Here is a 26836-nt window from a genome sequence, read left to right as displayed (position 1 = left end):
TGGTGCCAGGCAAGGTGGCGCATGCCTGTAGTCCCAGCTACTCAGGAGGCTGATGGGAAAATTCCTCAAACCGAAGTCAGGAATTTGAGGCCAGCATGAGTAACATAGTGAGACCCTCCTTTATTAAAAAATAAAATAAAAAATAAATAAATCAAGATGGCAATACATTTTAAAACACAGGCCTATTTCATAGGCAAAATATAAAACATATTCCAGAGTTTGAAAAATTTAAAAAGAAGTGAATTCAGCATATTCGTCACTTCCATGTCATTCTGAAGACACAGAAACTTAGTTCTGTTGATGGCTGTCTTCCAATAGTCACGTGAGATTTCTGTCTTCATTGCCTCACTAGCAACACATACGGAGAACATGCACAAACCTTCTTTGTATTGGAAGGAGCCAAATGAGACATATATAAACTGTGTTGTAATCCTAAAGAATGACAATAAAGAGCCTTTTTTGGGCTCTCATCCAACAGTATCCATCTATGAACTGGTGTGTAAAATCACTCACAGGCTTTCCTTACACCAGCAACTAGAGTATACGTTTACACAAGTACTTACACATTTAGTGTATAACGGTATAATCAATTCACATATTTATTCTAAACTCTTAAACACCTTGAAAAGTGAGTACAATACTCCCAAGTTACAAAGTCACACTCATCATGAATCTTCGTTATTCTACCTCTGCAAAAAACGAAGAGCTCAACCAAATTTTTTTTTTTTTAAGTTCTGAGAAACATGTGCAGAACATGCAGGTTTATTACATACGTATACATGTGCCATGGTGGTTTACTGTACCTATAAACGTATCATCGAGGTTTCAAACCCCACATACATCAGGTATTTGTCCTAATGTTCTCCGTCCCCTTACCCCCACCCCACAACGGGCACTAGTGTGTGATGTTTCCCTCCCTGCGTCCACGGGTTCTCATTGTTCAACTCCCACTTATGAGTGAGAACATGCGGTGTGTGCTTTTTGTTCCTATGTTAGTTTGCTGAGAATTATGGCTTCTAGCTTCTTACGCTTTACTTTCTTATCTTCGAACAAGATGCTATTGTCAGGTGGGGGAAGAACAAAGGGGCACCAATGGCAACAAACACCCTTACACAGGCAAGGTCTGGAATTTTAACATGCAATCTTTATATTACACGTTAAAAGTCTACATTGACACTTCATGTCTTTTCAAAGTTTTGACCATGAACCATCCCTACCTTTCTTTTAGAACAAGGAAGTAAATAAAGTCTGGAAGTCACCAGAATAAATCTAGAGACATGTTTTGTGTTAAAGTAAGAATTTTAAAGTAATCAGAGCCTCATGGGTAAACTCCTTTGGGGGAAAAAAACAATGGATTTGTCTGCAGCCCTGGCCATGACATTTCATACCTTTCAGAATTATTTTAAGCACCCTCCATTTTCTTTCCTTTTGTGTTCAAATTACAGTTAGAAGGAAATAAGCACCTATCAAGGTGACTTAAAGCAACCCATTAAGAATACCCTATCATCTCTCCCATGGCAACCTTCATTCTGATTTCAAAGTAGAAATCCCCAAATAGTTCAGTATGAATTGTCCTGAGATTTAGCTACTTTAACAAAGGACTATTAGGCACTTACCTGGTTCCTTCACCTAGATACCATCTGGATAGGTACACAAAAAGAATGGGATGGGTAGTGGAAAGTTGGGATATTCGAGTTTTTATTGAAAAAAGGAAGAGAATATTCCAAAGAAGCTTCAACAAAGTCCCACAGAATAATAAACAGAGCTACAGACAAGAAGAGCCATAAATAAATGGTCCGAGGCCAGCCTGAGAGAATGAGATGAGGGAGCAAGAACTGGGCAATTGGGAGGGGAGGAGAAAAGAAACTGCCTGGACTCTGTGGAGAAAGACTAAGAGGTGGGAATGGGAAGTCAGGGCAGAGCCAGCCTTTGTTTCTGACCAGGCCTGGAAAAGCTGACTACAGGCAAAAAGGAGCCTGAGGTGGGTGATACCCCCTAGGGGACCTTGGGGACAGCAGCAGCAAGAGGCGTGGCCAGGGCAGATGCCACTGTCACCTCCTTACCTTCAGGCATCTCCTGGTCACAGATCTGGTGCACATGAAGGGCATCACCAGCTTCAAAAGTCAGTTTGGCAGGCTCTGCAGCAGCTGCCATGGGCGCTGCTGCTACTATGTCCTCAGCTGCGGCCTCACAGATTTCTGACTCAGCAGGACATCCTGACCCCTGCTGTTGGTCCAACTCGGGGCTGACCCTGGGGCGCACACAACAGAACAGAATGTTCCCCATGGGGCACCTCTACTCCTGTCTGCTGCCACCTGTGCCTCTGCTCACAGCGTTGGCCACGCACTCGCGCTGCCCTAGGCGAGGCTATGCTGCACTTGCAGAGATGGTCTTGCCGCTGCTCGCCTGCCCACCCCACAGCCCAGCCCCGGCCGGGGCTCGGGCCAAGGACCACACCCTGCCGCCTCGCCTGAGTTAACTTGTCTGGGAGGGTGAAGAATAGCAGGCTAATTTAATAGGTTGTGAATCCAACAAGCGCTGAGAGACACAACAACTGCCTATAGAGAGAGTACAGAATGAGCTTCTCCTCCTCCTGTAGTAACCTACAGACTGAAGCCCAAAGGCCCAGGTGGAAGCCCAGGTATGTGACTCACAATGCCCTGCCCCACACCTCACAATGCCCCACCCTGGCTGCCCACCCCTCCCTCGCTGCCTGGGTGCCCCACCCTGTGGCTTATGATGCGGCTGCTCTCCTGGCCCCTCCTGCAGTGCCAGTTGAACTAAGGTTCTCATTCATCACCATCTTCCTGAGCTTTTTAGTTCTAAGAAAAGCACAGGGTGGTCTGTTACTGGAAGCCATCTTCCACTATGACTTCTGTACATAGTCTCAGTAAGCAGAGTGGGTCCCATTAGCAATAAGTTGAACTTTTATTTGCTGACTGAATGTAGATACACCTGAACTGTTCACTGCTTTTGGAGCAAAATACTCCTCTCCTATCTTCCAATGAGTGGTAGTTTTTGTCTGCAACTTGACCACAGCAATCCCTGGGGCCCTAGCTCTTCTCACTAAAGAGTTATGGCTGTGTGTCTTGAATGACACCTTGGGACCTATCCTGCCTCCACCTCCTTCTCCATAAATAGAAACATAATTTGTCCCTCCAAGCTCTGAAATGCTGAAACTTACCAGCTGCCTATTCTCCCCTCTGTTTCTTCCTTCCGTGGCAGCAACTTTCAGATTTTCTCTCTTTTACTAACAAAGTACTAAGCATAATTTTGTTATACAAAATCAGGAGCTGTAAAGTAGGTTACTACAGTCCTAACTCAATAAAAATAAATACTCAACATCTGGCAAGCAGTTTGTGCCTGACACTGTTCCAAGTGGGCTATGCTCACTTAACCCTCAGAAACAATCTCACAGGTTTCAGAGAAGATATTGAGATGGAGAAGGTAAGTTATCTCCCCAATGGCCACATGACTGCTCAGGCTGTTCCATTTTCACACTGCTATAAAGTAATACCTGAGGTTGGGTAGTTTAGAAAGGAAAGAAGTTTAATTGACTCACATTCCACATCACTGTGGAGGCCAAAGGGAAACTGACATAGCAGAAGGGGAAGCAGTTACTTCTTACATGGCGGCAGACCACAGAGTGTGAGCATGTGAAGGAGCAACTGTCAAACGTGTAAAACCATCAGATCTCATGAGAACTCACTCGCTATCACAAGAACAGCATGGGGGAAACTGCCCCCATGATCCAATTACCTCCCACTGAGTCCCTCCCTCACCACACAGGGATTATGGGGATTACAATTCAAGATGAGATTTGGGTGGGGACATGGCCAAACCATATCAGAAAGTACAGGTAGAAGTCAAGCTTGGAAGGGAAGTGACACTATAGATCAGTATATTTTTTTAAAAAACAACTTTTTTTTAAATGTGGATTTTAAAATGCCTCCTCTTCATTCAACACTGATGAAGTCCCTTCTACATGTGAGACACTGTATGTGTGAAACAGTCCCAAATCTCAATGAGTGTAGGCAGATACACAAACAAAGGCTTAAGAAGTTCAGTTTTCTGAGATCACATTACTGGACACTGTATGAACCTGAGACACAAACCCACCTCTATTTGACCCAAATTTGATGCTGGGGTGGTTTTAATTTTATTCTGAAAATTTGAGTCATTGAACCATACAAAGGTGAGGATGGTCTGTCAGATGTGTGTGCAGTGGTCTGTCTAAGAAGGAAGGACTGAAGGAAACAACAAGGCCAATCAAGAGACTACCTAAAGGAAGAGTAATGCTAAAGGCAGTGGCAGTGACAAAAGAGGAGGAAAAAACTTTGTGATTATTTGGGAGACAGAATGGGAAGTGCTTGGTCATGAGATGTGAAAGTGGGGAAGTGGAGGGAAAAACGGGGCCGCTCAGGCTCTGCTGGGGAAGACTGCGTATAGAGTTGTACCTTTCTCGTGGCAGAGAATGTAGGAAGAGAAACAGGTAAGGAGGAAAAGATCGTTTTTTACTCTCAGTGTCACATTAAAATAAAACTCTCTGGTCAAAGTTGAATTTAAATCTCTGTAGGCTAAGACCATTTGTGACATCCCAACACGTTTTCAAAAATAACACACGTAGTAAATCAAACCATTAAGAGTAACTGGGGAAATTTCCTAAAATTGACATGCTAAGAATATCACCATTTTTTTTTTTTTTTTTTTTTTAGAATATCACCATTTTTTAAATTACTTTCATGGAGTAACTCTGAATCTATGGTTACAGCAAATGAGGGATCTTACATAAAATAAAGCTAACATTTTAAATTTAAAATTTGACTGTCCTCAGAGAATAGAGAACGCAACTGAAGCTGTGGGTGTGGAAGTGATTGCTTTTAGAAGTTGGGTACAGTAAGGAGAGCTGGAAAGAAAGAAGATCTGGAGAACAGGGTGATTTACATGGCATTGAGTAAAGCTTCCAAAAGTGAGCACTCCGAGTCAAGATATCTGCACATGAATCAACAGCTGCTCCTGGGAGTCATTCGACATGAGATGATGTCTCATTTCATTTCTGTACCAGCAGCACCTAGCACACTGCCTGGTCAATAGGTACTCAGTAAGTATTATCCCAATGCACAGTCAAATTTTGCTAGGATGGCAGGAAATCTACAAATTGGCTATGGCAACTTAGTGATTGGACTTGCGCATGTGGGTGAGCTAGATGTCAGGCAGTGGGTAAAGTAGTGAACTGCAGGTGAGAAAACAATGACACAAACTTAGGGCTTCTCCTCCCAAGTATTCGGCTGAGAATAGAGATGTAGTAGTAGTTAAAGGGAGATACGTGGTAAAGAAAGCCTTTTATTCCAAGATTCAACAAAAGCATGAGTATTCTTCTATGTTAAAGGGGAAGAGGTAACAGAGAAAACACATTTTTGAGGTTAGAAGAGAAGGAAGAACGAATGCACAAGGGCCTCCAAAAGGCACAGATGCATGCAATCTGGATCAGGAAGAGATTAGCTTTGGCATCCTACAAAAGCAAGAAGGGAGAAAGGGCCATGTGATTCCAGAGATATTTCTGGTGGAGGAAAGGTTTAGGAACAGATCTTTTGATGACCTTTATTTTAACAGACTTTTCAAAAAAAAAAAAAAAAACTGTGTGGAAAAAGGATATTATGTATAGAAAAGTCCACACTTCTTGATACACATAACAACCAAAAGAAGCTTGATACACTAATATCTTCCCTAAAAGTAGGTAACTTGAAAAGCAATTTGAGCAAAAATCAGAGTTCAGTTATAAATAAGTACATCCAGAAAGTGAAAGATGGGCTTAATTTTTCCAGGAAAGTTAAGAGAAATAACAACAACTTCAGGGGAACAACAACAAAAAAAAAATCATTAAGAAGAAAATTATATGCAATTGTAAAATGTATGCATATTTACAAACTCTAACATAAGTAATCACAAAAAGGACCAGAAGAATCATTATCATAGGAAGCAAAGGGTCATTTCAAAAACATGGGGAGGCATGATTCCTATTTAATTTAATTCCGTAGAAAATATTTCAGTAAAGTTTCAGGACAAAAATAGATGATGTGTTGAAATGTGAGAAACCACAGTGGAAGGAAAAAGAATTCAAGAAAACTCAGTTTTAGTAAACAATATATAGTACAAAACTCAGGACCTAGTGGCTACAATCTGCATTAATAGTGTCTAAAGACCTAGAAATGTCATTAGATACCATTTTGGATGATTCCTGTAGACTTGAGATGATGTCTATTTAAAGTCACAAAACAGTTCCTGCGCTTACCAACAAACACACTCAAAAACATATATCTATGACTTTAAAAATGGAAGAATTTTGAACTTTCTAAACAGGGAAATATCGGGAAGCACTGTTATGAAAACAGATTTTAAAAAATTTTGATTGGAGGCAATATTGAAGTAAATTAGAAAAAATCCTATCCTCCCATGACACTGGAAAGTCTGAGAGAGCAAAGAGACACAAATTAGTGTCATTTGAATTAATCAGGAGTTTGATTCTGTGAAACGAGCTGAGACTTTGTTTATTTTTTACTTCAGAGTAAACTAATTAATACATCCATTCATTCAATACCCATTTAATACCTGAGCCCTTAGCAAACATGCTGCACCCTGTGTGTAAGTGCTGGGATATTGCTTGGGCCAACATAAACAAGCTTCTTAGTCTTGTGAAATTTATCTTCCAGTAAGGGAGTTAACATCTAACTCTGCAAATTCAAGGGTCCACACATGGCCAAAATCATGTCGGGGTATACAGAACCCCTCCTCTGATCTTCAGACAAATGCACCCTACCTTCTGGCCCTCTACCAGCAACTGGAGACCCTGGACGTTTCCAGACACACAACAGTGTTCTAAACCGCAGGCTGCTGCCCCATCCTATGACAGAGTAGACCTGTTCTCCACCAGACTTGGCCTGTTATCCAGTTGAATGAAATATCCTTTTAACATAGAAACAGGGTACAGAAAATAGTTTTTTTTTGGCCCTGATCCCATCACATGGTTCGTAGGTACACACCAGTACTGATCAAATACACCAGAATTGAGGCCTCAGGCCCTGGAGTGTGCACATCAGCTCTGCTTTCAGAAAACATCAAGGTACTTTTGGCAAGTCTGCAGACTTTATGCAAGAAAAAAAAAAAAAAAAAAAACAAGTGATGAAAACACACACACACCCCATAGTGACTAACAGAATCTCCCTCCAGGGCATTTGCAGAGAGGGGAGCAGAAAACATCCCAGGGGCCTTTCACAGCTAGTTCCGTGAGCCCCTTTTCAGACCATGCTCTCTAGACCTCTCTCAGCCAAAGCACCACCACCCTGATATGCAGGAGCTAGCTTCCTTACCTGAAATTCAACATCAAGAAACAATCTCTTCTACTTAAAACTGATAGGACTATCTTCAAGCAATGTCATCATTGGCAAGGGTGCAGTTAGGGAGTTTCATAAAAACTGAGGCCTCTGCCTACCACCTAGAGAACCTGGAAATTTCCACCTATGCCACAAAGTCCAAATCACTGGCCACTGCCCCAGTGTATGGCAGTCTATGGCAGATTACACCATCTCTCCATCTCATACCATGAAAAGGACACAACTGGTCTTTACATGACTCCTAATAAGAAAACATCACCACCTGGGAAAAAGATTTACTGAAAAATCAAAATCAAAATTAAATCCTATCCAACTGCTGTATGTTCTGTCCATCAGGTAATTAGAACCACATGGATATTTAAATATATCTTAATTAAGATTAAATAAAATTTAAAATTTAGTTCTTCAGTCTCACTCACCACATTTAAAGTGCTCAGTTGCCACAAATAGCCAGAACCCACAACTCAGATATATATTCCGTTCATCACAGAATTTCTATTAGTATTGCTCCATACCCATTCACAGGAATTACAGGAGGGCCTGAGAAATTGCAGAGGGATGCAAAGCAATCCACGAAATCCAGAAGACAAAAAAACTCTACAGACCAACGACATCATTTCTTAAATAAAATGTCACCAAAAAAAGAAATGGGAAGGAAGATTGTTGACTAAAAATTTTAATAGATAGACTATAAAACAGTAATGAAAATCAGGTAAAAGTAAACTACGATGTTTATGGAAGCAAGGAGGAGGAAACCAGGAAGAAAAGGAAAGAGTCACCACAAGAGGCTTAACCACACCTCCTTCTATAGGGAGGAAGAGGACTGGGGCTGGTGTCACAATCAAGCAGCAAAGCTTGATTTCTCAGCCTCAGTGCTCAGTACAGGGGTATTCACCTTCTGCCAACCCACTAAGTTAAACAATTGTTTTTATGTGGTTTTCTATATCTGTATTGAATTTCACCATAAAAAAAGGTTAAATAAAATCTGATGAAGAGCATTAAGTGCTACCTGGAAAATTACAATAGGCAGGATGAGAGCAATTGGGCCCCTGTGAGAAGTGACATCTCAGCCAAACAGAATTGACAAAAAAGAAGGCAGCCTTTGGAAGATCAGAATATTCCAGAAGAGAATATAGAGAAAGGGGCTAGTGTGACGGCTCACTCCTGTAATCACAGCACTTTTGGGAAGGCAAGGCAGGAAGATCACTCTAGCCCAGAGTTTGAGACTAGCTCAACATGGTGAAACATTGTCTCTACAAAAAATGCAAAAAGCATCCAGGCCTGGTGGCTCGTGCCTATAGTCCCAGCTACTCTGACGGCTGAGGTGGGAAGATCCCTTGAGCCCAGGAGGTCAAGGCTGCATTGGGCCATACACTCGTGCCACTGAACTCCAGCCTGGACTGCAGAGCAAGACCATGTCTCAAAAAAAGAAGAGAGAAAAAGAGAAAAGGCCTACGAGGAGGATAAGCTGTGTGGAGCTTGAGTACTGAATGAATTCCAGTGTGACTACAAAGTGGTGAGCTGCAGGAAGAACATTTACAGGTATCACAGATTTCTGTATGCTTTCAAATGGCAGAATCTATAAATGTTAACTCAGAGACGCTACATATATCCTAGTGATAAGACACAAAATACATCAGATGTATAGAAATTTACGTGTGATGCTTCAAAATAAAGATTTGCACTACTGTTCACACTGAAAGCTGAACCTGTCCTCCAAGGGCTGTGCACATGGTCTAACTAAACTCAGAACATGTTATTGTTTAGGATGCATGAAGTGCCCACTACAGTATCTGGGAGGATGGCCTGTCATCCTATAAAAATAAGAAGCCAACAACAGGTAAGCAATATGGACGTCAGATAATCTTATTCTAGAACAGTTCTCTAATAAATCAAACCTACCACCCGGCCTTACCTCCTCAACATCCCAGTCATGGGGCGCCTCCACAAGAAATCTGGAGCAGTCCAGAGTCGGCTTTGTGCTCACACTCTGTCAGGCTGGCTGACACCAAACAACCCTCCAAGCTCTTCTCAGTTATCTTCATTATCTTCTGTCACTAAAGAGAACACCATGGCTGAAAAGTGAGAACAAAAACTACAGCTCTAGAGGACTCATTGTTTTCAACCACTTAGGCCATGAGTCTTCAAACTCAGGAACTGAGGACCTCTGTCTGTGGTGGGTATGGCGATGGCCACATATGAGTCAGGCACTGAGAGGGCAGGTCAGCCACAGGTGAAGAGAGGCCAGGAAGCTATTTTTCTACATGTGTGGGGGCTCCTGCGCTCCCGCACGGCAGCAGCTAAGTGGGTGAGGAAGACTTAGACTATTAGGGGTCGAAGACGGAAGGGGCATTTAAAGTCAGAGCTTTGGATTACTGAAGAAGATATCTAAAAAGCGTTGAGCCTTTCGTCACTGAGAGTATCTAGACAAAACCTGGATGAAAATCAGTACACAACAACCCTCCCAGTTCAGTGTGCCGAGCCCAACTGTCTCACCACGTGGCCTTGATCTCATCATGCAGTAACCAGGAAGCACAATATAAAGTTCACCACTGTATATTTATGTGTGCATTAATTCTACCACAAAGAATGTATAGGTAAGTTTAATAAAGCATAAAATCAGAGGACAAGGGCAAAATGGAGAACGCAATGTGTTATACGGGGTTCTCATTCTCAGAATAGAACAAATAAATAATTTTATGGGCAGAAATATTTTTCTGGTACTAAATTCTACAAAAAATTTCTCATGAAGGACTTTTAAAAAGGGGGCATAACATGATGCAATGGACAGTACTTGCTTCGAGTTTTACAGCAAACCCATAAGTGTTCACAAGACCAATGTGTGGTCCTCGGAAGCTGATGATTAAAGACATCTGCCAAATAGGAAATGTGATGGCTAGCAATGATGGATGTCAACAATACCAGCCCAATCCTCCAACCAATTCCCTCAACTCCTTTTCAGAAAATAATCAGAGAAACTGAAATGTTACCAGCTCTGAAACAGAATTCTTTACCTGTTCCATAAATAAGCTTTCGGAAGTTTGGAGCTCCTGCTGCTGCTGCTGCTGCCTCAGAAAGGCCTCAGCTGCCTTTCCATTTGAGAGAACCTGAAACGACCAATGCCAACCTCCAGTTACACTTGTTTACGTGTCTCCCCTCCCCTGAGATCTATCCAAAATGCAGCATTTCAACAGTCAACAAAATCTCAAAATCAACAGACCCCCAAATGTACACATTCCATTGGGTACCATTTCGAGAGTCAAGTTCATAGCAGCAACCAACTAAATTTAAGCTTACCTGAGGCTTCTCTGGAATCATTCTGCTCTTCATTGAAATCTTCTTCCTCTTTGACTAAATCTTCTATATAGCTGGTCTCATCGATTAAGTTTTTTGAACCCAGTTTCTGACCACTGCCCACCTAAGAAGGCTTTGAAAGCTTTTTCATAAAAGCGTCTTCATTTTCTGAGTCCTCTTCATCTGCACTGAGTGAGGAGCTTTCTTCAGATTCATCTTCAGGAGCAAATGCCTCTTCAGCTATGCAATGCCCAGAATCGGAAGTGGCGAGGGCTGCTTTCTTCATCAGCAAAGACTTCTCCAGATTCACAGGGTTGCTCCGGGGATTAGCTAGTGACAGCTCTGCTTTACTACCTTCTCCAACAGCCTTTGATCCTGAAATGTCCCTCTCTCATACAATGCAGTCCTCTTCCTCACTGCTTTCATCAGCTTCCTCCACTTCCCCTTCTCCCACTGAACTCCCCTCAAGGTCATTATCACTGTCAGCAAATGCTGGCAAATATACTTCACTGTCTTCTTCCAACTCCTCAAGTTTCCCTCGTTTGATGCCCTTAGCAGTCACATACTGATCAGCCATCTCAGCATTTTCCTCCTCTCCTTCTTCCTCATCACTAGAGCCATTTTCCAATCTGTCATCTGCAGACATTTCATCATCTTCATCATCATCACTATCTCCAGATCCATCTTCATCTGCAAAAATGGCTTTCTGATGCATTCGATCAGTTTTCAGGTCCATTTGTTTTTCTTCCTTTGGCAACAACAGCCTATATTATTATTACCAAGAAAATGCAGAAGAATTCGATTTGTACGTTAATCAGCGAATCTAGAAATGACAATATAGTCAATGAAAACACAAAGAAATAGAAAATGTCAAAGAATTGTTTAGGATAACATAGCAGAGGTAAAAATTGATCTGATAAACATTGGAAGAGTTAATAGGCAAACTCAGGCATGGTTCCCTAATACCACACTTCAAAATAGCATATAAAGGGAATAAAGGAATAACCCTTTAAAAGAATAAGTAAATCTAATTTTAGAAAAATAATCACTCGAAAAGGAAGTTAGTGTTTGGTAGATCTTTTGGAAAGCTCATCAATTTCTAAGCTAAAAAAAAACACATGATCCCTAAGAGAAATGGCTGATTCCAGGCCCAAAGCAGAAAGAGGACAAAATGAGCCTGGATCCTCTTGTTCTGTCAGAAAGTAAGAAATGCTCAAAGACTAACAGAGACGGTTGACAGGACATAGGAGACAGGCTGAAGGTTCCCGCTGCTGAATCTGGGACAACACAGGCATCAGAGAGAATAATCATAGTAATGGAGAATAACCCATGGAATAAAATGCAAGTGCATTAGTCAGCGGTGATACTGAAATAAAGGGGAGAAGTGAAACCTGTTTGTTAAAAATGCCAGCTAACGAACGTAGGAGGAGTGACAGAGGAAGAACATCCATTGTAAGTCTTCAGGGCCATAACTGTTAAAGAAGAATCATCGGGGGACTAAAATCACAGGATGAAAGACAACTGCATGAAACTGTTTAACATAGCACAATATATAAAATGATAAAAACATAAATTAGAAAAAACTAAAAATCATACCATAAGACATGAGTGAGTTAGGATGCAGCAATAATAGGTGAGGCTAAACCAAGGATCTGGGGAGGCTAAGGCAGAAGGATTGCTTGGGCTCAAGAGTTCTAGACCAGACTGGGCCATACAGTGAGACCTTATCTCTAGAAAACAATGAAAAAATTTAGCCAGGAGTGGTGGAAAGGACAGAGGAGACAGGCTGAAAGCTCCCGCACTCCTGTAGTCCCAGCCACGTGAAGGGACTGAAGCAGGAGGATTACTTGAGCCTTGGAGTTCAAGGCTGCAGTGAGCCAAGATCATGCCACTGCACTCCAGCCTGGGAGACAAAGTGAGACCTTGCCTCAAAAACAAACAAAAAGAATAGACCAATAATAACAAAATGATGACTACATAAAGACTGCATTGAAAAATGACATGCTCAGAATATAGAAATAAAATTATGTATTTCAACTGTAGCTATATTAGAAGGCAGTATTCTTGTAGACAAGGATAACTAGAAGGATATGCAAAAATGAAAACAGCTCATAACACTCAGTATTTGTGTCTGTCAGGCAGTGTGCTAGGTAGTTTATGCACCATGTAACAAATTACATACTAGATAATCTGAAAATTTTCAGATAAATTTTACTAGGAGTCATAAATCAATACAACAAAACCAATGTTTTGCAAACATCCACTATGTATAAAGGCATATAACTTCCTAACACAGACCGAAAAATAATTCACATCAGCCATACATCAGTGGAAACCTACCCACGGGAGATAATACAACGTAATCTAAATAAAACTTTCAGAGACACCACATATGGCTTCTGGACAGCCACAGACTCCCTCACACTGCTCTACTGTTTTGGCCACCAAAATAATGCCAAATGGCCTCAGGTCTCTTAAAAAACAAAAAGCAAACTATAGAAGATGGCGTGGTATTTGAGGAATATTTGAGGTCTGTTGAAAAATGCATCCTGTATTTTATTTCAAGAAAATACTCCCACGTAGTGTCAGGTAAGTGAAGAGCCCTCAAGACACATGCACACACAAAGAAAAACAAATCAACCTGGAATGAAGCCCAACAAAATGTGTTCTGATGGCAGAATTACACATCTTCTGTAATATATCTTTTTATTAAAAATAGGAAAAAAAAAAAAAAAAAAGCAGACTTACCCTTGATTATCTATATCCTCTGACCCAAGTGGCTTGGAATCAGAAAACAGCATCACTCGACTTGAAGCCATCTTGGCATCAATGATGGAATGGATGGAGACGAGATTCTGGACCAGCTCATGGGTGGACCCCACCTCATCCTGTTAAGACCAGCAAGAAAGGGCACATGAGGAAAGCACAAAGACCCTGGAGAGACACTGGTTTCACTCAGTTTCTCAAAATTATCTTAGACACATTGCCTGAGAACCTTTCTTACTGCCTCAAAAAGCAAAGAAGAAAATCTTTACAACAAAGCTTGAAATGGATCCCCATCTCCATTAAACTTTTCCAAAGTTCAGGGAGTACATAACCTGATAATCTAAACACCTACCTAGGAAAACCTCAGTTCCAATGCTACAACAGTGCTAACTTTTCTAACATTTTAAAGTAACCCTGATTTTAATCCAATACAATTCAACTTCAGAACTAAGAAATAAACATTTGAAACCCACTTTAAAATACAGAGGAGGAGACTGCTGTGAACGAGAAAAAGAAAAAGACCAACGAGAACTGGAAAGCACACTGATCTTATAGAAATAGGGATGGGCCATGCAGGCACCACGCTGGCAGCTGTGCTCGCACTGGGCCTGTGGATCAAGGAGGCATGGAGGACAGGACTCTTCTCCTTGGTACAACAAAAAAAGAGTATTCTTTTAATTCTATATATTTACAATATGCAATTGGGCCTTTATGATAAGTACATGAGAAAAGTCTTCAATAAATAAAAGCTGAGTACATTACTTTTTGTGATTAAAAAATAGATTCGGAAAGAAAAATGAGAGTTCAGAGCAATGACTCCTGTCTCCCCGATGCCTGAAAACTGTGGCTGCCACCAAGGTCAACATAGACAGCATCTTTGTCACATAGCACACCCCCAACTTCAGAAAGAGGCGCATAAACCAGCTTCTCCTTCCACATATTGTGTGTGCCTCTGTGTACTCAGGAGGCTTTGACAACCCAGAGCAGAGCAATCAACATAAGCTAGGCTAAATAAATTATGGTGCATCCAGGGAGTGGATTAAAAAGGGGGCAGAACTGTAGTACTTACTGATTATATACCTCCAAGATATATTACAAGAAAAAAGCAAAGCACAGAGCGGTGTAAAAGAAGCTACCATTTGTGTTTCTAAAGAGTGATATGTGTGTTTATATGCATCCGGAAGGATTAAGAGACCAGCAGTTAGAGCAGGGAAAAAGAAGATGCACAGTCTGTGTACCCTGCATTACAGTTAGAGTACTTTACCAAATGTGTGTGTTCCTTTTGAAAATCTTAAAATGATTTACATAATAGGCATCTCTCTTAATGATGGTTAAGAGACTGGGAAGGGTAGCAGCGAGGGAGGGACAAAGAGGGAAAGGTTAATAGGTACAAAAATACAGTTAAATAGAATAAATTCTCATGTCCAAGAGCACAATAGGGTGACTATAATTTATTATATAATTCAGAATAACTAAAAGAATGAAATCAAAATGTTCCTTATGTACAACAATTATGTATCCATAATAATTTAAAATAAATCAGTGTAACTGCATCTCTTAAAATGTATGTATTCAAAATTAGAAACCTGCCACATTTAAATAAATCAGAGACAAATAACTGCTATGAACTATTTAAATCATTTCAAGTACATAAGATTTAGTAAGCTTACACTACATTAATAATAACACTTACTTTTACTAATAGTAGCATTACATGTTCAAAATTTGAATGTTACTTAGCTTCCTAGCATTACAATGGCACAACTTTAAAACCTGTATTACTTTTTACTTTATATTTTAGGAGTCTTCTGGGCCAAATTATACAATCTGTAGCTCTTTGTCACAAAATAGCTGTCTAGAAAAAACTAAAAATGAAAAAACCAAGGTATTTGTCACCCCACACTTCCTATTCAATATGGCTTATTATTTTTTCTAATTTATATTTTATTTTTACTAATTTAAAAGATAGTTAATAGAATATCAGAAACAGTGAACATTACCATTTCCATAAACACAAGCACATGTACATTTTCCTTACAATGAGTACTGTCTAGATTTTCTATTGATAAACTCTGACCACTTCTTCAGGGCAATTCGTGTACTCACTTTAGCATTACCATTAAGAAGGAAGGTTCTCCAACCATCAGGAACAAGAGTCTCACCTTTGCACAAGTTACTTAACTGTACAGAGGCCCTATTTCATCTTATGTAAAATACAGATAATACCGACTCACCTCAAGGGTGTATCACAGGATTATGTAAGCTAAATTTGTAGAAAGCAGTTGGCACAGTGCCAGGAGGGATCCAAGAAGAAAGGGTATTTACTATGATATGCTTTGAACGTATATATGTATGCATGTTAATGAGTTCTTACTAGCTGCGTTCATTAAAGGTTTTCTCTATCCTGTGATTTGCTTTTAGATTCTGGAATATATTTCATTGTGCATATTCCATTTTTCTTATTAATCTAACAACATTTATTACTATTATTATCATGAATTCAATCATATCTACTGTATCTCTGATGATGACCATGATTCCTTTAATAAACATAAAAGGCTCTTCCCTTCAACACGGGGTAAATAACCTATCACATGCTGTAAGTCTGCATCAGCACCCAGGGCTGCCCCTGCTCACTTACCAGATCTGCTACCTTAGCCAGATCAATCATCATGTTAACGTCACACCCATATTCAATAATGGTGAGGCTGCGCTTTTTACCTATAAGTGAAAAGATTAAAATTTTACTTTAAAAAGACACTAAAAAAACTCTAACCATCAACTCTAATTTTCATTTTTTAAAAATTGCATCCAGTAAAACACATATACATTTTCAGGAGTGTACCAGAAGTTCACCTTTACAGGCAAAAAGTGATAACATAAAATAAATTCCATCCTGTTTTTCTTTCTGTGTTCTAAATTTAAATAATGTCAAAAGTCTACCCAGGTGAATAAGAGTGCTCACACAGAGAAAATCCTGACTGGACAGGCTCCATGATAACCATGATCCTGCTGTTCAGCTGCAGGCCAATGTCTTCGCCTCTAACAAAACTTCCTGTATTCCTACTATAGTGAAAAACATCCTCAAACACAACGCAACGGAATATTCATAACAATAATTATTTCTAAATTAAGGTAAAAGGAAAATGGTCAAGAAAATATGGGTTGGGCACAGTGGCTCATGCCTGTAGTCTCAGCACCTTGGGAGGCCAATGCAGGCAGATCCCTTGAACCCAGGAGTTCTGAGACCAGCCTGGGCCACATGAGGAAACCCCATCCCAAAAGGGGAAAAAAAAAAAGGGAAGAAAAATTAGCCAGTTGTGGTGGCGTACACTACTCAGGAGTCAGGACTGCTTGAGCCTAGGCGGTTGAGGCTGCAGTGAGCTGTAATCACACCACTGCACTCCAGCCTGTGCCACAGAGTAGGATTCTGTCTCAAAAAAAGAAAAAGAAAATATGGATGCTCCAAAGATAAAGAAAAGCCCAAATCCAACTATGTTATTGCAATAACAAGAGATTTCAGATTGTACATTGCCATTCTACCACTGGAAGCTTGTTTTATTTTCCCCCAAACTTGGAAAGGTCACCATCTCCCAACACGGACAAATTCTCATAGGAAAAAGAGGAAACTCTCACTTCCACCAGAATGCGGCTTCAAAAGGGCAAGCATGTGCGCCTGGCACATAGGAGGTATATGCTATCTGTTAAATGATATTTTCATGGTGACTCAATAAATAAAGCTATATTAGTATTAAATATTGTAATTTTTGTATTTTATAACTATGTAAAACATATCCAGAGGGAAAAAGCACACTTATCACCAGAGAAACAGTTTAAAGTTTAGGAACAAACAAATTCTGTGAATTCTTTTATCTTGAGCAAGAAACACCAACCAGTGTGCAGATGCTGGAGGCAAGGCAGCTTCTATGGGAGAGGCTTCCCATATATTCATGAAAGCCACACAGCATGGATCTCTATGTCCTTTGGAGCTGGACTAGACTCATGAATCCAAATGTCACCTGTGAGAGGCTCCTACTATTTAAAAAGAATCAACAGAAGAACCACCAGACTGCAGCTAAACATACATGTGAAAGGATCCAGCCACCGCACAGTGGACTGAACTGCAAAAGCTCTGGGATTTCTCTTCTGGGCCTCATCTTCGTCTCCTAGTTGAAGATCCTGCAGATGCTGCTGCTTTTTCTTTTCAGCTTTGTGCCCACTGTTTTTCTTTCTGTGTTTCTTCTGGTCCTTAGCCCTCATAGAGGCTATTCACCAATAACAAGTAACTTTAACCTACAAGGAAGAAGGTTGGGGTAAGGACGTGAAAGAAGCATTTTACAATCCAGGCAATACCCAGGGAAAAACAGTAAATTTCATTTCTTTATTAAGAGATAATGTATTTGTTCACTGAGTAAGGGTAGAAACTGCTTAACCATCCCCAATTTCATTGCTCTCTGTTATGCTATAAATTAGATGAGTTAACTCTGCTAAGGTTATATTTTATGGTTAAGTTGCTTTTTATTCATCTTAAGTGTCAACATCAGCAACATCTAGTTCTGCTAGGCTGGAAATATTCTATATCTGTACTTTTCAGCCATTTAGTCATTAGCCATATGTGGTTACTTTAAATGTACTTAGGGCAACTAAAATATGAATTTTTAATTAAGTTCATTCTAACTCTAAATTGTCACTTGTGGCTATCATACTGGACAGCTCAGACCTAGATATCAACTGGACTAATGAAGTGATTCCCTAACTTAAACTTAAATTTCAATTTAAAAATGTAAAACGTTTTTATGAACATCCAATATGATCTTAATATTACTTTTAGTACCTGTTGAATCTGTAAAAACTCCTATATTACAACTCATCTACATACATTTGAAAAATAACAGAATCTGCATGTGTGAGAAATGACTGGCTCTAAATGATGCCTGGAGACCCCATGGACTTATAGAGACCCTTCTAGTAATTTCTGAGCTACCTGGCAATCTGTGGCCAATAAATTGGTAATCACTGAATTAGTGCATTTTTTAGGAAATCGGGGTATATAAAATCTGACAGCTTGATTTTTAAAAAGTGGGGCAGGGTGTCATTTCATTCAATTAAGGCACTGCATTAATTCCATTTAATAAATATTTGTGTCTGACTATGATGTGCTAGGCACTGTGCCAGTAAATGGATACAGCTATGATCAGACTTGCAGAGGGAAATGCAGCCCGGTATCTTCTGTGCCATGCAATAAGGGCTACATTGGAAGGCTGCACTGGAGCACAGAGGTGAGTCAGCACTTCCCACAGGCACACATACCAGTGGAAAAAGAAAGTTTTTTTTTTTCTTTCGAGACAGAGTCTTGCTCTGTCGCCAGACTGGAGTGCAGTGGCGCGAGCTCACTGCAACCTCCGCGCCCCGGGTTCAAGCGATTCTCCTGCCTCAGCCTCCCGAGTAGCTGGGACCACAGGCTCGCGCCACCACCCAGCTAATTTTTTTGTATTTTTAGTGGAGACAGGTTTCATCAAGTGGGCCAGGATAGTCTCGATCTGTCGACCTCGTGATCCACCCACTTCGGCCTCTCAAAGTGCTGGGTTTATAGGCATGAGCCACCGCGCCTGGCCCATAAAGTCTTTATATATCACCAGAATGTCAAGGAACACTGGCCGGGAGTTAGGGGAGCCGGCTGCTACGAACGCTTTGAAACGGAAAAGCTGTGTGACTTCAGAGATTGTTTTGTCTCTACCATATTTTAGTTCAGAACTTGTAATAATGTTTCTCTCCCTGTCTTTCTTCTTGGTGGGAAAAGCATAATTTGGGGTCAACAGAGCCAGCTCAGGTCTAAGTCGTCAGCCGGGACCGGTCTCCAGAAAACGACTTCTCCCTGCCCCCTTCCCTCCGCGTCAGGTCACTCTCCCAACGACCCAGACACCTCCCACAGATGCGAAATATGCCGTTCCTCCGGAGCAAAGATTCCCGGGATGACCGGGGACGACCTTTCCACCCGCACGACTCGCGATCCTCCCTGTGCCCCAGACCTAGGGTCCCCACCGCCACCTACCACAGTCCGCGGCGCTGAACCGGCTCACAATTTGAACTGCTCAGGTCCGCACAGAAACCACCGGAAACGGAAATTCACCATCCAGCTGACTCGCCGGAGGGAAACAAGAAGAAAGAAAACGAGAGAGGCTGTGGGACGACTTTCAGAGGAGAAACGGAAGAAAGACTCTGCCCATTCCGCGCCACCCGAGGCCTCAGCTCCCGCGGTGGGACTCCTCAGCAGCTTGCACCGCGCTCCCCGGAGTCCTCCCCTAAAGCCAGGGCAGTGCGACCTGGCGCCAGTTACTTGGTGCGGTACAAAGGAAGGAGACACATTTGGTCCTGGCCGCCCCGGAGTCACCGTGCCCGGGAGTCCACTTCCTCCTCTTTAAAGATGACAGATGAGTGGCATCTTGCGTTCTGGGGTGCCCTAAACGCGAGATGCCCCTCATCTATCATCTTTAAAGAGAAGGAAGGGCGCGGTGGCCGGGCGCGGTGGCTTAAGCCTGTAATCCCAACACTTCGGGAGACGGAGACGGAGACGGGAGGATCGCTTGAGCGCAGGAGTTCAAGACCTGCCTGGACAACATAGGGAGACCCCGGTCTTACGGGAAGAAAAAACATTAGCCGGCGTCGTAGCGGGCTTCTGTGGTCCCAGCTACTCTGGAGGCTGAGCCAGGAGGATCGTTTGAGCCCGGGAGGCGGAGGTTGCAGTGAGCTGAGACTGAGCCACTGCACTCCAGCCTGGGCGACAGAGCTACTTGGGCAGACAGGAGTGGTGACAGGCAGGGAAGATGGTGCCCAGGGCCGGGACTAGCCAGCTGCCGGCAGGGAGGCGGCTGCGGCCGGGGAGCCAAGAGATGAAGCAGATCCCAGGACCAACTCAGCAGCCGCATCTCCAGCTTTGTTCCTGGGCCTGGGAAGCAGCGGCCCCCGGGCACCCCACGTGCGCGCCGGGCCCACTTCTCCACCACAGCGCGGCGCGGGCTGCCTGAGACCTGCGAGTTTCCCACCAGGACCGGGCGCGGTCTGGTCGGAGGAGAAAGGCGCGGCCCTGGTGGGGAAGGGGCAGGGCTGCGGCTCCGGCCACGGCCATGGGGCAGGGGTAGAGAAACGACCCTGGCGCCGTCTAGGCGCCCAGCTCCGTTCCCCCCGCCGCCAAGAGACTCCCGGGACCGCTGGTGGCTGAGGGCCCACGGAGCCCTGGAATTCACCGGGGTGCCTCACGGTGCAGAAGCGGGTGGAGTCTGAGACGGCGCTCAGGACTCGGATTTCGCCGCTGGTTTTAAAATTGTGCTCGCGGAGCCCAGGACGCTGGAAGAAGTGTTCTGCGCCCCTCCGGTCGCGGTCTCCGCATTAAACCGACTTTCAGAGCTGCCTCTGCTCCCTGCAGGGGACGGAACCGGTGTCTCACGAGATCGCAGGTCTTCAGCCTCCCGCCCGCCTGCCTCGCTCCAGATGCAGGGGGGACCCCGCCTCGCTGCGCTGACCCCTGGCGGCTCTGTCCTGGCGTAGGATGCCTCTATCCAGGAACTGGCGGAGGTCAGACTCCTGCACCCCGAACCTCTCCAGGTCCTCTCCATGGAATACGGACATCTGCGCCCACAGGCCCTGCGCAGCCAGGAGGCTCAGCGCCCGAAGCTCGCTCCAGAGCTGTGCACCCTGCGGGAAGCGGCTGCAGAGAAACTGCTGGAACGGCCCTGTGTGGGTGCGGCAGGTGGGGGCTGGTCCTCCCTCCTTCTCCATCTGCAGCTTCAGACTCTGCACAATGTCCAGCACACGATGGGCGCCGAACCCAGCTGGAACAGGGTGCCTTGCTTCTCAAAAGTTCACAGGCGCGCATGGCTTGGTCCTCCTTTCCAAAGTGTCTCAGGACATAAGCCCTCCTGTCCTCCTCCAGGAATCCCTCCACCCTTATGTTGATGGCCTTCTCTGCCAGGAGCTGCAGGTCCTTCAGGGACCTGGGTCCAGCGGTGACCAGCAGGGTGGTCTCGGGTAGCATCTTCCTCTTCAGCAAACTCCCCAGGAGGACCGGCACCGGCTTCAGCTTCTTCCAGTCCCCGCAGATGTCCTGGATCAGCGCCCCGGGTGGGACTCTCAGCTCATCAAGGCCTTCGACCATGAGCAGGATTCTATGTGCTTAGGCTAGGATGTTTGGAATGTCATCCTGCAATTCAGGCCGGTCTTTGGCAATCAGCTCTGCAAAACTGCAGCGGCCCAGGTGACTCAGCTCCTTGCAGCTGAGGTAGAAAGCGTATCTGGCCTTCGGGCCGAGGTTGTAGTCTTTCCAGTGCAGCATACACATTTTAGCCAGCATGGTTTTCCCCACGCCCGCAGGACCCTGCAGACCCACCATGTAAGGCGATAGCTGCGTGTTCTGCTGTGATTCAAGAATGGAACGAACCTTTGGTTTCTCTGAGTGACGTGGTCGTGGAAATTGTCACTGTCTCCTCGCCAAAAGGTGTTCCTCCAAACCAAAGATTGTTCGTCCATCGCATTTCTCCATCCTTCCTTCTCACCTGGCTTTGCTAACTCCAAGACCTCTTCTGAGTCTCTGAGCTCAGGGTTATCTGAGTCTTCTACCTGTCCGTCCTCCAGCAACTCAGCCTTTGCCATCTTAGACAATTCTGGAAGATTCATCCCTTTCAAGATCTTCACAGTCGCATTCCTTATCCAACATTCTGAGGATGTGTTGACCAGAATTTCTGCCAGTTTCTTGCCATTGTCCTCTTCCACCTCAGACCATGAGGTCTTCTGTAGCACATCTACTAGGGGAAAAGTCCATAAGAGGGATTTGAAAGTCCCTAATTCACCCTTGCTCAGCTGCTCCAGAAGGGTGTACAGAGTGCACTCTATCTGTGGTGATGTCATAGGGCTCCAAGTATGAGACCTTAGGTTAAGGCTGAAGAACTCCTTAAGGAAGGACTTGCTTCCAGCCTCCAATTGTTGATTTTTTAAGTGAACTTTTTTCAAGTTACTTTTATTAATTCCTCCTCTTTCATCCATCACTATGATTTTAACTTGTTTTATATCTTTGGCTTAATATTGCTTTAATTTCTATTCCATTTAATAAATGGCTAATACCTTGATAACTTACTTGCCTGTATGCCTTTGAATCCAACTATTCTCCTATTTCTTTACTTTTTTTTACTACACTTCAACTATATTTTTATAATTCCCCAATTGATTTTGAAAACAAGTTTTTCTGACATATATCTATATGAATTTGAGATTAATTACATCAAAGTACATATAAATTACCTATATCAGCCTATAAATATATTAAACACCAATGAAAGAACATTTCTTAACATATAAGCATTTCAGCATGCCAATATAATAGATTTCTTCAAATTTTAAATTGTTTTTATCACCTAAGTCAATTTGTATTTGACATTTGGGTTACATGTGCCTATAAATATAGACATATCACTCAACTGACATATAGAACAGCAAAGGACACTTCTGTCCTGGTCGATCTATGGTCTATATTCCTCCTCATGAAATAACCTAGACAAAAAGCAAGACAGATGAAAAATGCCACATATTGATTTAATACATTTTCTTTGCTTTCTTATCTTTTAAATATACAATTGTGCACTATGGGTGTGTGTGAATTAAAACAATAATAATCTAGACTATGAGCTCTGTGGGCCAAAAGAGAGACACAGCATAGGTGAGAGGAGGACAGCTGTTCTTCATCAAGCTATTCATACAAACCAATTGAAGAGGTACACTAGATTATCTAAGTCTTGATGGCCTTAGATGTTACATAGGTCTTCAAGTGATAATTTATTTTGCTTTAATTTATTGTCCTGTATGTTATTTGTTCTCCTATTCTTTTAATAGGGTCAAAGTGAAAAGTCACTAGTCTAAGAATGCTTCATATACTCCATAAACTGTCTGAATCAAATATCCTTATTTTTCAGCCAAACACAACTGATATCCACTACAATTATTTTTTTAAGGTAAGAAACAGTAAGTCAACTGAAGGAAGAGCTAGGATGTCAAGCTATAAAACGTTACTGCTTTTTAACATACTGACTGAGAAATGCAGAACTGTAGGGTAGGGTCTTGTTGCTGTTGGCTGCAACAGGACATGAGCCCAGCCTCAGAGGGCCTTTTCCCAGAATGCTCTGCAGCACCTGACACATTGCTGGTATACCATCTCAAAGTCAGGGTCATTCCCTTAATAGGGATTTTCAATAACAAGTTGTTTGGGTGGATCATAGCTCCCAATTTTAGCCTTGCAGTTTTTAACTTGATTACATTTTCTATTCAAATCTCTCCAGTTGCTTTCATTCATACATGGTATATAATCAAATGTGGTCAAGTCTTCTTTGATAGTCTGTTGGGCCGTGTGATTCATGGGCAAACCATGTTTCTTCATGCAATTTTCCTCTCTGTAATCTGGAGGGTTTCCTATTTCATATGTGGATGTCACTGCACAGTCTAGCCTCCAAAATATCTGAAACATTTTGATCATTACATGTCTTGTGGAAATTGCTTCTACAAATGAGTGACTGACTGCAATGGGTGTATGTGTTACCCAGTCACACACGACACTGAGTTGGGCACCTGCTTGTCCATCTTCTCTAGAATTTTGCTTTATGCACTTTTGTAACTCACAACTTCATTAGGGCTCAGTATTTTTCCAATATAAAATTATTGTTTTCCAATTCAATGTTGTATAGCCTAAATCTACTTTATTGCATATTGGTATGATTCTTTTTGATTACTATTCTTACGTGTTTACCTGAAAAGTATTTGTCATATTTGAATCATTGTGCTTTAGTTATTTCTCTTGTAATCAGCATGCATTATATTTCTGAATCCATTTATTAATCTTGTTTTTTAAAGGAGAATTTTTAACCAGATAGTTATCATAATACAAATATATTTGATTTTACTTCTATAATGTCTTGTGCATTTCAAATTTTTTTATGATGTTTAGCATTCTGTTACCATTATTATTACTAGAGGTACCTCCTACCTGAAGTTAAGCATTTCCTTTTAACCTCTAGTGGTTTTCTTTTCTTTTTCCTTTTTTTTTTTTTAAATGTATGATAGTCTGTATTTACAACTTTATTGGCAAAAAAGAAAAGGAAAAACTTTTAAACAGTTTAACACTGGGCATTGTAGCTGATCCTGTCAGATAAAAGAAGTTCCATTTTAAATGTCCATCTAATTGTTTAAAGATACACAATACTGAATCTACATATGCATTTTTTATGAAGTACAGTGCTCATGTTTTAGGCAGTCTTCTAAACATACAAATACAAAAGAAATGAAATCACTCATTAAAAACTGTGTCAAATGAAGGGTATTTTAAATGTAAGTTTGTTGTTTCTGGTAATAGCACATGCCCGAATGAAAACCAAAAGATGGAAAAGCAGATACACTTCTTACTTGGTGAACAGTTACAACAATCAATCACTTTCTGCAATGACCGTTGTATTTTCAATTTATCATGAACCACTCTCAACTTACCATGAGATGTAGCCAAAGTCAAAAGAGAAGAGACAAAGTCAGAAGAGATGTCAGAAGGGAAGACAATATTCCTTTTTTGCAGGAGAGTAAGTCCTCCAGAATCAGTATGGGAAATAAACATCCTGTTGATTCTAGGTAGAAAAAAATTATCGTAGCCAATTTCAACTCATGTTGAGCTGACTTAATTTTTTCATCGACTTGTTTGGTGTCATTCTCCTAAATCAAGTGTATTTAATTCCTCTTCTAGTTCATCCAAATTTTCTCCAGTGAAAAGATTTTCATCAATAAGAACAGCATCAACAGCTCCATTCTCCAGTCCCTCCCTTTCGTTGTCCTCTTCCAGGTCACTTCTTTCACCATTTTCAGCCCTATCTCCAGAAGCTTCGATTAATTTGTTTTCATCTTTATCTGAAGTATATACGCTGAATCTTTCAAGACTGGCTACAGTAATACCCGTTTCATCTGCATCTCTTGGGATGTACAGGCTTATATCTATGTCATTTACACTCACTGAATCATCAACCTCATCACCACCTGTTCTCTGTGTGTAGCAAGTATCATCTGCTTCCTCATCATCATCATTGACCAGTTCAGGAAAAATTCAAACACTTTACGACCACAGATCACCAACACTTTCCCTGCTTTGAAGTCAGCTTTCCTTCTTTCCATATCTTGTTCAAGTTTATCAATTGTTTCTTGTCTTTTCCTTTTCTTTCATGCAAGAAAAGATTCTAGAGTGATTTTGGTAGCATTTGGACCTAGGGCAGAACACTCTCTTTCAATTAGATCTTATGATGAAATTTCATCTTCTTTCTGTTCTTTGTTTTCTTTTTTTTTTCAACACAAATCTAGGAGTAAGTGTATGATGATACATGCAAATATCATCCTCTCTAGGGCATGCCTCAAACCAGCCATATTTCTTGTTTTCAATAGCTTCAAGAAAATGCTTGTACACTGTTTGAGTTTTTGGATTTTCTTTTCTGCCTCACCGTGCTTCTTGTTCACTACTTCTTCCAGCTTTTTCTCATCCCAATTATCCATAGTATCTTTTTCAAGTTCTTCCTTTCTTGCATCAATGTAAACACTTTGCTTTTCACATTTCTCTCCAGAGTCAAGTCATGGGAGAATTTACACTGATCTCCCTTAGTACACCGTCCTTGCTTGAAGAACGCACATAGCACAGGCTTGGGATCTGCACCTTGACTTATTTTTTGAGCAACTACAAGTTTGAACAGCTCATTTAGCTCCCGCAATTCTTTCTTCTTGTCACCCTTCTTCAATTTCTTTTCAGCTTTACTCTCTGCTACCTGACACGGATTTTGTTGACCAAACTTAATTTTATGTGTGACAGCCTTGATAAAATTCTGTTGCTTTGGTCCTTTCTTATTCTTCAAACCAAAAGTTTTGTCTTCAATAATCTCCTTCTTTTTCTGCTCCACCTTTTTGCCCTCGGCCTGAGCCTGTTTCTTGGGGGGCATTGCGGAGACGAATGACACCTTCCAGACTTAAGTGCAGCTGAATACCGTCAGGGGTTGTCAGGGGTTCTGGCCCTGCGGCAGGAGGAGGAGGGGGACCCGGCCTAACTCGCTACACTGCAGGGAAAGCAAGTTGCTCCCAGTGGTTTTCTTTATGCTTAAAAATACATGCAACTCCATTACTCTTTCAGAATTAACTGTGAAACTACATATTCAAATCTCTCCTTCTGTAGGACAATACTAAAATATCTTTTTTTTTCCTCCTCTTCTTTTTTTCCTCCTCTTCTCCTTTTTTTTCCTCCCACTTGATCTTTGTTTACAGAATTTTAGACCCAGTTTACTGTTTCATTTTTTCTTCTTAAAATCATGCATGGCTTCTCTAAGCTACAT

The 26836-nt window shown here is 41.9% G+C and overlaps 2 protein-coding genes and 2 pseudogenes across 2 annotated transcripts in view; all 4 read right to left on the bottom strand.

Moving 5' to 3' along the window:
* The window catches only part of LOC116545092 (cyclin-Y-like protein 2), a 39376-nt gene extending 37000 nt beyond the window's left edge, over positions 1 to 2376 (bottom strand). The window contains exon 1 of the mRNA XM_032271711.1: positions 2064 to 2376. Coding sequence (XP_032127602.1) covers positions 2064 to 2286 — 223 coding nt within the window. The 5' untranslated portion in view covers positions 2287 to 2376. The remainder of the gene's footprint in view (positions 1 to 2063) is intronic.
* Positions 2377 to 5383: 3007 nt separating this feature from the next.
* On the bottom strand, positions 5384 to 14390 carry LOC116545091 (annotated as a pseudogene).
* A 5609-nt stretch (positions 14391 to 19999) lies between these two features.
* On the bottom strand, positions 20000 to 22464 carry LOC116545104 (NACHT, LRR and PYD domains-containing protein 7-like). The gene is given in 4 exon segments (XM_032271723.1): positions 20000 to 21244; positions 21247 to 21291; positions 21294 to 21851; positions 21854 to 22464. Coding segments are annotated over 4 exon segments (1437 nt in total). The 5' UTR covers positions 22353 to 22464; the 3' UTR covers positions 20000 to 20909.
* A 2715-nt stretch (positions 22465 to 25179) lies between these two features.
* On the bottom strand, positions 25180 to 26449 carry LOC116545105 (annotated as a pseudogene).
* Positions 26450 to 26836: the final 387 nt, after the last annotated feature.

The sequence above is a fragment of the Sapajus apella genome, unplaced genomic scaffold, assembly GCF_009761245.1.
Source record: "Sapajus apella isolate SASKATOON/1434 unplaced genomic scaffold, GSC_monkey_1.0 scaffold246, whole genome shotgun sequence".
NCBI lineage: Eukaryota > Metazoa > Chordata > Mammalia > Primates > Cebidae > Sapajus > Sapajus apella.
The sequence above is the reverse complement of the archived record's forward strand: the minus strand, read 5'-3'. Positions and strand labels throughout refer to the sequence as shown.